General features: G+C 39.8%; 1 protein-coding gene across 1 annotated transcript in view; it reads left to right on the top strand.

Annotated features, from left to right (window-relative positions):
* sorcs3 (sortilin related VPS10 domain containing receptor 3) overlaps positions 1–15669 on the top strand; it is a 409108-nt gene that overhangs the window by 259081 nt on the left and 134358 nt on the right. Inside the window, exons 5-7 of the mRNA XM_038283178.1 lie at positions 9684–9757; positions 13411–13475; positions 13955–14073. Of these exons, the coding sequence (XP_038139106.1) occupies positions 9684–9757; positions 13411–13475; positions 13955–14073 (258 nt within the window). The remainder of the gene's footprint in view (positions 1–9683; positions 9758–13410; positions 13476–13954; positions 14074–15669) is intronic.

Below are 15669 nucleotides of genomic sequence, written 5' to 3'. Positions count from 1 at the left end.
ACAACTGTGTCCTGTGGTTTGCTCAAATTTTGATCATTAGATTGCAGTTTTAAACAACACAAAGCAACAGTTTTAAGCAACTAGATTGGTTGGAAAAACAACCAATCTATTCTTAGAATCTATACAAACTCTTTGCAGCTGACAGCGACCCCTACAAACTCCCACATCTTGTTGTAATTAAATGTCTGCCGAAGTTCTTAGGCTTTCTGAACCACTTCCTGAAGCGGTCACCAGGAATCACGGTAGAGAGGCTTTTGAAGAACTCAATTTTGGCCCCTCCCATAAATGAATCACGCCTCGACACGTGCTTCGGGGAAACGCCCCTCCATTACTCAACATCACTAGCTGAGAGGCAGTTAATGCTGCTTCTGAAAGAATAAACAGAGCATCACAGATGAGCCAGTGGTGACCTATGACCTATGTAAATGTTAGTGATGGTGAGATGAAGCCTCATGAGGCATTAAACCATTTGGCCAAATTGCTTCAATGATCCCCTCAGTTCACGGGGCTTCATGTGAACATGTCACCATCAGATTTTATTTCTAGCTTCATAACTACACCTCGTAATAAAATCAGTGATTTTATGCAATCGTTTTTCTTGTTTTTTTTTCCCATTTAAGATTCTTTGAAATTATTAATGATTGGTTTATATAATAAAATCTTTTGTGTTTTTTTATTGTGTAAAATTTCTTGGAAAGTGTTTGTGTAAATTTGGTAATGATGAGCAAAATGAAAGGTGTTAGTCATTTTTATTTAAACATAATAGTTATCCGTTTGGAAGTTATGTGTTCAACCAATCTTTTGGCTAAACCAGCCAATCTAATCTGGCAGTGTTTTTACCAAGTCTATATACTAATTAGTCACATTAGATAAAATACTTAAGTATAATCGCAACTTTCAAAAGTTTAAGGTGGGTCTTTAACAATCAAACTGAGGAGTGAAAGTCACTGTCTTATAGCTGAAGCCACCAACACTGATAACTGTTCAACAGACAGCAATAGTAGTTAACACTAAAGGTACAACTGTGTCCAGTGGCTTGCTCAGATTTGGATTAATACATTGGTTATTCTAACTTAAATTGTTTTCACCAACTATATTGGTTGGGAAAACCAACCAATCTATTCTTAGAATCTATCCAAACTCTATCCAGCTGACAGCAACTCTCCTACAAACTCCCACATCTTGACTGAATCCTGAGGCTGTTTAAATGCCTGTCGAAGTTTTTTGCTTTCTTAACCACTTCCTGAAGCGGTCACCAGAAATCACGGTAAAGACGCTTCTAAAGGTCATCAATTTTGGACCCCCTCCTAAATTAATCCCTCCTCGACACACGCTTCATGGAAACGCCCCCTCCATTACTCGACACACACCTCAAAGCCTCAGCTCATCCCATAACATCACTAGTAAATGGACCAGTTTACACTCTGCTATAGGGAACTGGTTTGATGATTCATGTTTTCTTCTAATTCATTTGGATTGTTGGCTAACTGCTAAGCTGTCATGGATAACAACAGAATGCAACTTTAATCTAGACTGTCCTACTTCGACACACAATGCATGAACTTTGAAGATGCAGAATAACAGGAGCTAAATTGCATGTGCTGTATTTTTTTTATTTTTTTTTAGTAGGGGCGAAAAGGTTGCCGTGTTTTTGTTTATGTACAAAGATCGCTGCTTAAATGTATTGGGTTCCATCCATTAAAATGAGCAGATTGTGTGTTTAAATGGCAGTTTGATAGTGGTTGTAAAAGTAAGATGAGGTTCAAAGCGATGGAGATGGAGGTAATAATGATTAAAAAAAAATCTAAACAATAATTATAATACTAAATTATATTTATAGAGCCCTTTAAATAGGTAGCCTATCCTTAATAAGAGTTTTACAAACACTTTGATAATGAAAATAACTTGAATATCATAAAACATGAGAAAGCTTTCTTCGTTGTCCCAAGGGTGAATTGGGGGAGAATAAAATCCCCATCGCGAGGAGGTAAAGATGCATACTTTCTACCCCGCGTTTCTCTTTGGAGGCTCTTAGGATATTCTATTTTTTATATTTTTTTAAACTTAACAGAACACTTTGTTTCTGCCATTTTCTTCATTTTGCTTTAATTGTGTAAAGATAATTTGTTAATTTGTGCCAGCCTGGATAGATGTTCTTTCTTTATTGATTATTATTGTTATTCCTGATGGTCCATTTATGTTTACATGCTCACAGAATGTCTATCATCTGTTAACATTGCAACATTTACTTTATACATGCTCCCAATTGGTAGAATTATTAGACAGCATGGGATTAATTTCCACTGTTATGCTGATGATACCCAGCTATATCTGTCTATAAATCCAGATGAAGCTAACCCATTACATAGATTACAGGCATGTCTTGAAGACATAAAAACCTGGATGACTCTTAACTTTCTGCTTCTGAATGCAGACAAAACAGAAGTTATAGTCTTTGGACCAGAGTCTCTGAAAAAGAAACTGATTAGCCAGTCACTTCATTTGGATGGGATTAAACTGATTTCAGATAATAAAGTAAAAAATCTTGGTGTTGTTTTTGATCAGGACCTGTCATTTAGGTCCCATATCAAGGAGGTTTCTAGAATTTCCTTCTTTCATCTGAGGAACATTGCAAAAATTAGAAATATCCTGTCCAGGGGTGATGCTGAGAAACTAGTCCATGCATTTGTTACTTCAAGGCTGGACTATTGTAATTCTTTACTATCAGGAAGTCCACAAACTGTAGTTAAAAGCCTTCAGCTGATCCAAAATGCTGCAGCCAGAGTTCTAATGAAAATTAAAAAGAGAGATCATATCTCGCCTATCCTGGCTTCTCTTCATTGGCTTCCTGTTAAATCAAGAATAGAATTTAAAATCCTCCTTCTCACATATAAAGCCTTAAATGGCCAAGCTCCATCTTATATCAGAGATCTGATTGTTCCTTATGTTCCTAACAGAGCACTTCGCTCTCAATCTGCAGGTTTACTAGTGGTTCCTAGAATTTCTAAAAGTAGAATGGGAGGCAGATCTTTTAGTTATCAGGCTCCTCTCCTGTGGAACCAACTACCAGTTTTAGTCCGTGAGGCAGACACCCTGTCTACTTTTAAGGCTAGGCTTAAAACTTTCCTTTTTGATAAAGCTTATAGTTAGAGTGGCTCAGGTTATCCTGAGCTATCTCTATAGTTATGCTGCTATAGGCTTAGACTTTTGGAGGACATAGGGACCCCCATTTCATCATTCTGCTTCATTCTCTCTCTGTTCTCCTATTCTGCAGAATCTGTTAGTTCAATCTCTAACCTTCTGCTCTCTCTGCTTTTCCTCAGAGTAGCTTTGCCTCGTCTGTTCCTGTTTGGCTGTGACGTCATCCTGGAAAGAAACATCAGCTGTGCTGCTTCTATCAACACCCTTGTTTATAGATGTTGGAGATCGGCCTGTTTTCCAGTGTGGTCCTGTTTCTCTGACCGTGACTGAGTGGATGTGCTTTCTTCGTCCTCTGGCATGGGAGCTGCCTTGGAGCTCGTCTGCCTGGCTGTGTGTTTCCTGGACGGGGCCGCCTTTTACAGCTGCTTTTTGTATCTCTGCTTCTGTCTCCTTGAACCCCAGTCGGCCTCGGCAGATGGCCGCTCACACTGAGCCTGGTTCTGCTGGAGGTTTCTTCCTGTTAAAAGGGAGTTTTTCCTCTCCACTGTCGCTACAAGCATGCTTAGTGTGGGGGATTGTATTTGAGTCAATGAGTCAATGCAATCAACTGGTTTTCCTTAGATAGAAAACTTTGTATCAATTTGATCTGGTTGAACTGTAAAGTGCCTTGAGATGACATGTGTTGTGAATTTGGCGCTATATAAATAAACTGAATTGAATTGAATTGAATTCCTTGTTTATGACATTAATGAAGACAGGCATGTCTGCATGTAGGTTGGTACCTGACTTTAAGAAGTACTAAAAAATAAGCAAAAACTTGGCTTGTATGCACAACTGTTCAAGTACCCATTTAGCTTCAGTTTAAGACATTTATTGTAGCTCCACTGCTCTAACTGTATACTTGGACAGTGACTGTGAACAGCAGCAAGAAAACCTAAAGACCAGAGGATTCCTCAAAAAGTATCTCAGCTTTATTTCTGAAAAATCTCTAATTGCATATGAGACTCCTAGACCTTTGCTTTCTACCCGGTAAAACACAATAAACCAACTCTGAACAGAGAGCAAATTTTGCATATGGCATGTTGAATTTTAATACATACATGTAAAGAAATCATTACCGTATTTTCACGACTATAAGGCGCACTTAAACGTCTTTTTTTTCCCTCAAAATGTGCAGTGCGCCCTATGGTGCGGTGCGCCCTATGTGTGTTGTAACTGCGACTTTTGAGACCACCTCATTGAGGAGATGATGAAAGAGTGGCTGAATGTAAGGAGACCAGGTGTTTTTTTTCCACTCATCACCATCGCTGTTAATATGTGACTCCATGCGTGCCCATCTCACAGCTGATGTGAAAAACATGGGGAAACAAATTAACCCTGTGCTTGCTGTTCAACCGCTCGACATCGGTGTGAACCGGACCCAGCAGGTGCAGCAGAAGCAGCGAGTTTACATGCAAAGTCAATGGTTGACGCGCGTATAGGCGCAGCAAAAGGTCCTGCAGCGCGTTTTGAGCTGCAGGAGCGTTTAAGCATCTGCCAACGCGCTGCTGCTGCTCGAGATGGAAAAATTGAAGTTTTGCTGCTGGACGCGCCACATCAACCAATCAGAGAAGCTGATCTGGGAGCTGACAGCGAAACAGACACAGCGCTCTGATGACATATGATATTAACGCAAATGGAAAAGGCTGGATGGATGAGGAGATGGTGATAGCGTAGCTGAGGGAGGTGTAGCCTATGTGAGGAGACCAGGTGGTTTTTTCCACGCATCACCATCGCTGCGTGCCCATCTCACAGCCGATGTGAAAAAAAAAGGTGAATCAAATGAACGCTGTGCTCGCCGTTATCCCGGGGGGTCTGACGAAGGAGCTTCAACCGCTCGACATCGGTGTGAACCGGCCGTTCAAAGTAAGGCTGCGAGCGGCGTGGGAGCGATGGATGGCCGACAGAGACCACAGTTTCAGGATAAGTGGAAGGCAGCGCCGGGCAAGTTACGCCACAGTTTGCGGATGGATTGTAGATGCTTGGACTAACGTGTCTGCTGGCTCTGTTGTACAAGCTTTTGCAAAAGCCGGCATTATTTCTGAGGAGCTGCGCTGCACGGAAAGTGACTGACAGCGAAGAAGGGGAAATTGGCATGTCTGATTTAGCGCAGCTGTTTTATTCAGAAACAGAGGATGATGACTTTGATGGGTTTGATAAATACTTTGTAATAAATACATGAATAAAGCACAATCCTACTCAGTTTTGCTCCCGCTCTATTTTTCTACCTGAAAACTTAATTCAACAGCAGCCTCTGGGCGGGTCTCCTCCTCTTCACCGCGGTGGCTGGCAGGTGTTTTTTCATCTAAATAATCTAAATCTTGCAGCTATATTTGCTGTGATCAGTGGGAATTAAGTAGTTTTATTATGTTTTTAAGTGAGAAAGTCCACCTGAAAACTTAATAATTGCAGTCAGTTCATCCAGATTATCTATTTCTGTCGGAGGCGCTCAGACCCCCACATACCAGTGGTGCGCCGACAGGAGAAATCCTTTCATCAGCAGCCTCTAGGCTGGGCAGCCTCCGGGTTCACGCGGTGGATGGCAGGTGTTTTTCATCTAAATAATTTAAACTGCAGGCACCCATAAAAGCGAACATATTCCGTCGGCAGGTTTCAGGTTTTAAGTTAATTTAGGAGTGATCACAGCACTGTGTCATCTGCGATGTGTCTGTCTCACGGCCAGCTACCAGGTTTGATTAATACTTTTTTATAAATACATGAATAAAGCACAGTCATACTCAGTTTTGCCCCCGCTGTATTTTTAAATACGCAGTAGAGGTATTTAAAGGTAGTAGAGGACATGTACCTGTATATAAAAAACGCGCCCTATAGTCCGGTGCGCCTTATGTGTGTGTTAAATACAGAAATGGGACACATAACTGAGAGTGCGCCTTTTAGTACGGTGCGCCTTATGGTCGTGAAAATACGGTACTGTATTTTTGCTATTAGTCTAATTCTTGGGACATTCCAGCTCAGGGTATCACTGCTGCCACCTTCTGGTTTAAAGGGGAACTGTTTGGTGAATTATCTCCACAAGAGCAACAAATCAGGCTTCAGCCTTGACCACAGAGATGGCCAATGATTGGCTATAGCCCCCCCATCTAACTATACCCTTAATCATTGTAGCTAGCTTCTCTTCTGGTAGTATTCTGTGTTCAATCTATTAGAATGACTTTATTGTGTTTAATGAGTTTCATCATAAATAAAGAGATTTGTGTCTGTGTATGTTTTATATCAGTGAGCTGCTGTCTCTAAAGGTTAGTGCTGCAAACATGCCCTTCTAGTTAATGATAATACTGTGACATTTATTGCCATGTTGATTAATGATTATTAAGTTCCAATTGAAGTTATATATTCAAGCTTTGGGTAAACAAACAAAAATCCAAAACAGGTTGAACAATTATGCGTATTGGTAAATTTAGCTGGTCATCATAATTGGTAAATATATTTGTTAAATGCTAGTAACCCATTAATCCAAAGTATTTACATAAATTTTCTGATTTTTGGTGGATGAATTAAAATCGTTCATTATTATGTTTGTAATACATATTTATAACCAGCTATGATAACTTCGCCACACAGCTAAGAGACGCACTGCATACATTAAACACATTTCCATCAATGAATGCTTTGAATTAGATAAATAGAACATGATACATTTTTTTAAATAATTTGTCTAAACATTATTACATTTGACTCAGCCTCAAACAAACACTGGAAACACACAAAAAGGAATATTTCTGATCCCTGCAGAGATTGGTCACTGAGGAGTGCTGGTGTAGCCAAACCGGCAGCGTCCCTCATCACTTACGACAGTGACATATGGCTCCAGTGGGCATCTCCAGCCTCTTCTCTCTCCATTCATCAGCTCAATGACATCTTAAATTTTAAAGCTTCTAGGCTGTCAGAAAGTAAGCTTCAAAGTTTCTTCTTTCAATAAATCAAAAGCGCGGTTGGCCTCCACCAGAGTCAGAAACAGCTGAGAGGAAATGCAGCTTCTAAATGCGCACTTTGTGTTTTTGTTTCATTTTTCATTTTTATTTTCAGGGACCAAAGAGACTGAGAAAGTGAAAAAATTCAAAGCAGTTAAAGCAAAACAATTTCCCACTAGTTAATTAAAGATTGCTGAAACCAAAGGCGACCCTTTTAGACATTTAGAAATACCAATATCTTAACCCACCTTGAAACCGTTATTAAAACTGTATTACAGAATCCCAAAATGTGTAAAACATGCAGAATGAATGGAAAAAAAAACTTAAATTAGTTTTTTACTTGATTTTTTATCATGATAAAAAGCTTGGTAAATGGCTATCAAGTATTTGCACAATTAGTTTTTTTTTCCTCTTCAGCAGATGAGTTTGGCTTACATGTTTTCACGTGTTCTGGATTTCAAGCCTTTGTGTCATCTCAAATATGACAATAATGGCTTAATATATATATTAAAAAAAGTTCTTCTAAATCTACTTTCCAGTGAAATAAAATTAAAAACAAGAAGATCAGAAATGTGGAAACTTTTGGCTGATCAAGAAAATAATTGCTGAAAAGATTCCTCATTGTATGTCATTGTGAAAATGGAGCCCATAAAGAGAGGGAATCTTCTGAAAATCAAAAACAGCAAGGCCAACAATTCCCTTTAACAACCCCCCTTTCAGACACTTAGATGGGTATGGGGCATTGCAGGCTAACAAGAGAAGCCAAACGACCCCCATCCCAAAGGGGCGGCCCTGTTCGTCTGTTTCAACTTGCAATATTTTTAAAACAAAAACAAGGTTTTGTTGGAATGCTGTTTCTGATATTTCGAACTTAAAAAGCTTCCTGGATGGGAAGCGAAACGTCTTCAAACTTGGAAACAAAGTGAAGTGGATTGTTTTTATTTTTTTGAGACGGACAGTAGAAAAAAGTCTAAAATAGAGACATCAAAGTTAAAGCTAGTTTATAAAGATGGATCTAAGGGTGAGAAATGAACAGAGTCAAACATTCAGAAGAGAGAGACCACCAGAGTTTGGCGGACAGCTGAGCAGCTAAAGACTGTATCTAATGGTGGAGAAAGAGTGAAGCTGATGGATGAATATCCCAGATAGAAGAAGCTAAATTATTCATCTGCTGGTTGGTCAAAGATAAAGTGAGTAGCTCCATAATCCAGAGGGAGATAGGGCTGTTTGTTTATCTGATTTGAATACAACCTTTAGGAAACGTTCAGGTCACATTGGAAGAAGATCCATTTTTCTGGTCTTTACGGATGTTGGCAGCAATATTTTTTATTGGTCAATAGTGAGAGTTTGCATTGGGCTTAAGGTGAAGAGAATAGGCTCCTGAAAATGCAATTTGCAAAGGGAAAATTCATAAAATTAATCTGAAAAAGGAGAAATTTGAAAAATTATAATTGAAAATATTAAATCTGTTCTGAAAATGTTCATGATGAAGTTGTTAAATGTAAATCTTATGTTGAAAATACCACTGCCACTTTTGAAAATTGAAAAGAAAATTAATATATATATTTATACATGTATATATAAAATCAGTTCTTAAAAAAACTAAGTAAAGTTTTGAAATATAGAATGTGAAAAAATAGAAGAAAAAAATATTTCAGAAAAGCCAAGTTTCTCAAAGTTGCTTTTCTGTAATGCATTTCTGTATTTCAAAATTTCCAAACCGGTTCTTTGCTTTCTAAAATATTGGAACAAAATTCACTCCATAAAGGTGGAGCACATTGTTAGGTGCAAGAAACAGGATTTAAGCAAACATGATTCTCTTTGAAAATCTTTAGTATTCAGATGAGAACGCTGTATTGGTGCAATCCTTAGGTGAAAAAATACACCTATAATTGAGGCGTACATCTCTATTGTTTTGCATTTTCATTTGTGCTGTGATTGAAATCTATGAAGCGAGAACATTCGCTGTGTTCCACAAGTCCCGACTAACTGTGCTTGATGGATGCACAAAGGCTGCAAGAAATATGTGAGCCGCTCCATCATCATCGATCACTACAGCGCTGGGAAACACAAAGGGGTCATTAATTGGTTGCCTGGGTGCCTGTAAATGTAATTAGTACATTGAAATTGGGCCACAGGCTACAAGGCGCACACCTGCACATCTGGAAAGCCATACATCATTTTTTGCATCCATTGTCCTCTGCAATGGTGCAGATAAAGTGCTTTTGTAACCAGCATTTGGCGCGCTTATCAAAGGAGATTCTTTGCAGCGTTAGCTGATAATATGAGGCTCTTGTTTGTACCAGAGGGAGCAGAGATGCATACATTTGTCATAATCTGTTAGCTTTATCTGCCAGTTGTTAACGCTGAAAGCGATTCTGTTGTCATCTCCTTGGATGATGCTTTATAGCCCCAGACTATCCTCCAGTGTGGAACCAACAAGCCACATCTCTCATCACTGTTCTAAGTTTTTACATTAGCTGGTTGGGATTAAAATGCTTGATGGATGTTGATGTATACAATGACACAGCTAACATCACTGTTTCTCTGATTTTTTTTCTTTTCCTGCAGTTGTACAGCTCAGTCGACTTCGGAAGGAAATGGATGCTCATCCATGAGCACGTCACCCCAAACAGATTCTACTGGTGAGTCATCTTTGTTCCTCTCTCTGCTGCTGCATTCCACATCTCTCATGTTATTCTACTCTGGAATGCAGCAATGGACTAAGGGTTTGTGAGTGGCAGTGATTGTGGTGAAATCCTGCACATTTATTCAGCTCGATACAGTGAGCAGGAGGCTGATCTCTGACTTCAGAAACACCTGACTCTGCAGTACCACCTGAAGAGCCTTACACCTCTTCACATCATGTCATTTTATTACTTAATACATGTATTCTAAAACAAATTTAAGTATTTTTTTTTCTCAATGTAAAGCACTTCATAATGACAAGGAAGAAGCCTTCTTGGAAAAATGAACAGTTGTTTTTTTAATGCCAAATCCTCGATAATCCGGGGTTTTATAAATATTCTTGGCAGGTATAACCTGTCACTTCATGTTTTTAAAGCCCCTTTGGCAGCATTCACAACCTCATGTCTTCTTAGTCTGAAGTAATGAGAATGAGGAAGATATAGAACTTAATTTTTAATGAAAATAAAATAATGCATAAGCTTATTTTATTGGTTTGTCTGCACTACCGCTTCCTGCAACTAAATATTTCTACAGGAAAATATTTAGCTCAAGTTTTTAGGATCGAGATCAGATGCAATCCAATTAATTTCATATAGCTGGTGCCAATTCACAGCACAAAGACTATTCAATGAGATCATCCATTCAGATGGGTTTTCTATCTAAGGCAGAGATTTTCAACAGGAGGTCCGCGACCCCTAGGGGGCCCACGAAAGTACTGCATCGGGGTCACGAAAGTTTTGGTGTTTTGGACTCTTTTTTTTTCATATATTCTCCCCTGCAATTTTTTCCACCAATTGAAATGTCTTTAAATCCGCATTAACATGAACTCAACACACTGTATTAAACAGATAAATGGAGGCAGAAGATGTCTTTCAGTCATCAATGCACACATTCAGCGACACACAGGAGCTCTTTCAAGCTGGGCACCGTTTGATTCACAACACCTGTCCCATCAACCTGGAATCAGAATCAGAAATACTTTATAGAGTGACTATAGGACCAGTTTAATATAACACAATTTCATATAGTATATAGATAATGAGGGGGTCCCCGCTCCATCTCGCCCTCAGTATGGGGGTTCTTGGCCTGGAAAACTTTGAAGACCCCTGATCTAAGTAAAACCAGCTAGTTGAATTGAGTCAATGACTTGGCAGGATTGGCCACAACCAAACTTGCTTGTGAACCTTCCGCCACAACAATCCCGCTCCCTTGATAAACAACCAATCACATGCACTTTATTCACTCGTGTAAAGTCGTGCACCGCTCCGGAGAATTCAGAAATGCAATGGTTGGAACAGCCGCTTCCCTAAGTCTCTTTTGCTAAATAATAATGAAACTGTATGATCAGTTTCCATCAGTATTTCACATTGCTGTTTTTTTCTTATTTACCTGGTTTTCAGTGTGGTTCTAAGTGTTTAGAGTTGTGTTTAAACTAAAACAGCCAAAGCAGGAGCAGCACATCCCTTATGATGCACACATACAGATTTTGAGTCAGGACCTATGAGTAATAAGGAACCAGGGACGGTCCTGTCGCTTCATATCCACTCAGCCTCATGCTCTCTCCCCCTGTGGTGAACTAACTCTGTCTAAATGTGCACACTCATCAAAACGTGGAACTGAATACTGTCCAGCTCATGGCTGCTCTCCCCCTCCCTCTAGGAGGTGACTGGGCTGTGTCTGGGATGGCTTTGGGTTTTATTCTCCTACTGCTCATAAGATATTCTTTCATCCTGCTGTAGAGAAATCCTAAATATGTGCAAAATCCATCACTCACTGTACCCTTCATCACCAAAAGCTATTTCAAGGACACTGGAGCACTGGATGGGTCTGTGACAGCAGCCAGACTGGACTCCGGTTGGCTGAATCTGCTCTACAGCTCCATTGGCCTTTGAGGGATATTCAACGCTGCTGCATTGGGAAACCAGCTGCTGCCATCTTAGCAAATCCAACCATTGAATAATGAAAGACATAAAACTTGATCACACTAGATGTTTTTGGCTTTCTTTTATCTCTGCAGGATTTGTTATTTCCACTTGTAGTTGTCCACAATTTAGAAGAGACGTCAAGTTTTCTTAACAGCTGCAGAGAAAGAAGGGACTTTATCTTTCAAACTTAATATTTAGATTCACATCATTAACAATTTAGATGTGAGTTTACACACTTGTTGATTTCTGGTCAGGTAAAAGACAATAAAGGTATACCTTCTTCTTTATCATGTTGTCCACTTTTGTCCAATCCAGGGCAGAAAAGCAGGCCCAGAGCAAGATGCAACCGCCAACATCTACAGTAGGAAGGGTCAAATTCCCATTAAGCTTGAAGCTGTATGTTTTTAAGCTTCTTCTTTGGACCATCCTGGTCCAGGACGATTTTTAATTGGTTTTACTCTGAACAATTCCTATGGTATAGTCTAATTGCACAACAAACTGGAAACTTATTTTGTGGTTCTTAGAATTTCAGACCAACTTCCTTTCCTTTAGGGGGGGCAGTTTGGGTCTGATAGATTAACCCTTAGCAAAGATTTTGCAACTAGAAAATAATCATAGCCTTTCCCTGCATAATCTGATCTAAAAGTAAGTGTAAGAAAATCTGAAAAACGGTATATTTGCGTTTAAGGTATGCAGGTAAATAAGACTAGCAGCTAGTGGAATTGGTAGTTTTAACCTTTACAATGGATAATTTTATATTATGCTTTTAAAATAAGATAATGGAGTATTTTTTTTTTCTCATTTTAATATTTATTTAATTGGCAAATTGCCCTACATATGGTTATTTTACGTACTTGTAGTATTTCCCCTTAAAATACATCTAATTCTAGAAAAAAAACGCACTCATTTGGATGAAAATGTTTGCAGTCTTTATGAAAAAGTCATTTTAAAAAGCCTAAAGCTCAACAACATTAAGCTGTTTTTGACATGTGCTGTAAATTGGCGTCAATTCAATCGCATTTTCCATTTATTACAAATGCTATTGTCAATTTGTGGACTATGTCTAAAATCTTAGGGAAAACAAGACATATAGATGTTTAAATGAAAATCGTGGAGAATGGCAGAGCTTAGTTCCTATGGGACTTCCAGAAACAAAAAGTGACCAACCAACAGGACATGGTGATCATGGATAAGCAGCAGAGGACAACCATATTGAACAATGTGGAGAAATTATGAAAACAACAGAAAAAAGAACCTGAGACGTTTTAGAAATACCAAGGGTTTAGGGAAAACTAGGAAGAGCCTGGAAAATAAAGACAACGGTAGCGCCCGTGGTCATAGTAAAAAAATAGTATCACCAATAACTCTGCTTACATACTGATCAAAATAAAAACCATAGAGTGATTTCCTGAACCAGTAAATAACACATTCAACACTAAGTGGACATGCAATTATTCTTTTGTTTTCTACAAAAACATTGTGTAAATGTGTAATTCAAATAAATGGCGTTCATTTTAAGGCTTCTTATTTGTTGAAGAATTTCAAGCCTCTATCATTTTGGGCTTATATTTGCTTTCTATTCTTTGGCAACAACTCCAAAAAGCTGATTTCTTCTATTTTCCTCATCTTCAACATATTAATGATTCTAATTATGCATACATGTTTTTTCATTTCATCCCTGCCAGGTCAGTCTCCGGCCTGGACAAAGAACCAGACCTGGTCCACATGGAGGCTCACACACCAGAAGGAAGTAAGTGATTTTTGGCTCTAAATCAGAGGTCAGGGGCTGCTCTTTACAGGAAATAAATAACTAGGAGAAAAGTTTGCATCCATGACTAAACCCTGGGCTCCAGCTCAAACGAACACGGCCTCTTTCTTTCCCTTTCTCTTGCTGCATGTCAGCTACTAATCTCTAAATGGCATTGCAGTTCTTACTTTATACTCAGAAATTCAAGCTTTTTCTATGATTGACAGGATTGTTTATGATATATGTACGAGAAAACTAGATGGTACAAAAAGAAGCAAATCAAATGGGAAAATGTTAGTGGGTGTGGATGGGAGGACAGAACAGGAAAACATTAAAAGCTTTTTTTTGGTTTGATTGAGAACGATGGTGCAGAGAGATCCTGTCAGCTTATCTTAAACAGGTGATGCATTCTGTTCATTAGCATGCATGAGAGGAATAACAACTTTAACGGCTCCTGTGCTTCCAATGTGTGTGCCTGGCAGATGTGCAGTATGTCACATGCAGAGCTCAGATGTGCTCCGAAGCCAACAGGAACTACCCGTTCCCAGGATACATCGACATCAGCTCCCTGGTGGTCCAAGATGACTACATTTTCATACAGGTAAGACTCTAAACTGACTGTCCATTACTTAACCTGATGATCCATGTGGTCCAACTCGATTCCTCATCATACTCTTTGCAAATCAGTCAGGTTAAAACCACAAGCTTCAGGGTATCTTACTGGGTTTCTGTGTAATACACCAACATAAAGTAAAGCATGATCATGAAGTGGCTTATTTTATAACATATAGACCAGAAGTCACGGATTAGGAGACCACGGTCCAGATCCAGACCCACCTGCTGGCTAATCCAGACCCAACCTTTTTTACACATTTAACATTTATAAATTACCGCATGTTGTCAGATGGCAGTGTCTAAATTCACTTGCACGGCTTCTCCTGTTTTTATGGTAAAGCCCTCTGGAGCATCCGGCACAAGGCTGCATGTGATCCAAATGAGCCAATGAGCTGCTGTCAGTCTGGGTTGCTGCTGCTGCCACTTTTATGCTGCGTTCACACCGGACGCAGCAGGAGCAGCAAAATCGCATCTGCTGCTTCCTTTTTGCTGCCTGTACCAGTTTAGTTCTGACGCGCGACTGAAGCAGCTTTGCTGCTCTGGTTGCACGTTGAAAAAGTGGGTCTGACGCGTGTTGGGCGGAGCAAACCTATCCTTTCTTTGCCTTGCAGCTATATTTGCTGTGATCAGTGAGAATAAGTTATTTTAATATGTTTTTAAGTGAGAAAATACACCTGAAAACTTAATCAGTGCATTCAGTTCATCCAGATTACCACCCTGCCTTCCAATATTATTTCTGTCGGAGCCGCTAAGACCCCCTCATACCAGCGGTGCGCTGTCAGTAGGAATCCCATTCAACAGCAGCCTCTGGCTGGGTCGCCACCTTGCGGTTCACCGTGGCTGGAAGGTCGTTTTCATGTAGATAATCCAAACTGCAGGCACCAGGATAATAAAAGCAAACACGCTTTGTCGGCAGGTTTCACCATTTTAAGTTAATTTAGGCGTTAATAAACTGTTACAGATGAGTAATCACAGCGCTCTGTATCATCAGATGCTTAAATGCTCCCGACACGCTGCTTCAGCTGCTCAGACGCGCTGCGCCTGCTGCTGAAAACGAGCTGCGGGACATTTTGCTGCGCCTTGACGCGCATCAACCATTACCTTTGCCTGTAAACTCGCTGCGCCTGCTGCGTCCGGAATGAACTCAGCATTAGACACACCAGGCAAACCTCTGGTAAGCCGGGCGATGGGAAAGAAGGAGAAGAAAATGAGAAAAAAGAGCAGAGGAAGTGTGAACCGCTGGAAGAACTGTGGTGAATTGGTAAAAGAAAAGTTAAATGGTGACCCTGCACATTTAGAGGATGTTTGGTTCAACCTGCTTCTCGGAAGCAGGATTCTCCACCATCAACAGAATCAAAAATAAATATGGATCTAGGCTCAAAATGAGCACCTTGATATGTGTTTTAGAATGGCTTAGTCTCCATCCAAACCCAGGTTTAAAGCCTTGCAGGGCAGCCTGTTTTTGGTTGGGGTTGCCAAATGCAGTGGCAGGGAGGCAGAGGTGAATTTCTTGTAGATTTAATGAGTGATCACAGGTAGCAAAAACGTGAAACGAACAATTCAACGTAACCCCCCCCCCCCA

This window comes from Cyprinodon tularosa, unplaced genomic scaffold (assembly GCF_016077235.1).
Source record: "Cyprinodon tularosa strain WSP-4 unplaced genomic scaffold, ASM1607723v1 ctg190, whole genome shotgun sequence".
Taxonomy (NCBI): domain Eukaryota; kingdom Metazoa; phylum Chordata; class Actinopteri; order Cyprinodontiformes; family Cyprinodontidae; genus Cyprinodon; species Cyprinodon tularosa.
The sequence above is the reverse complement of the archived record's forward strand: the minus strand, read 5'-3'. Positions and strand labels throughout refer to the sequence as shown.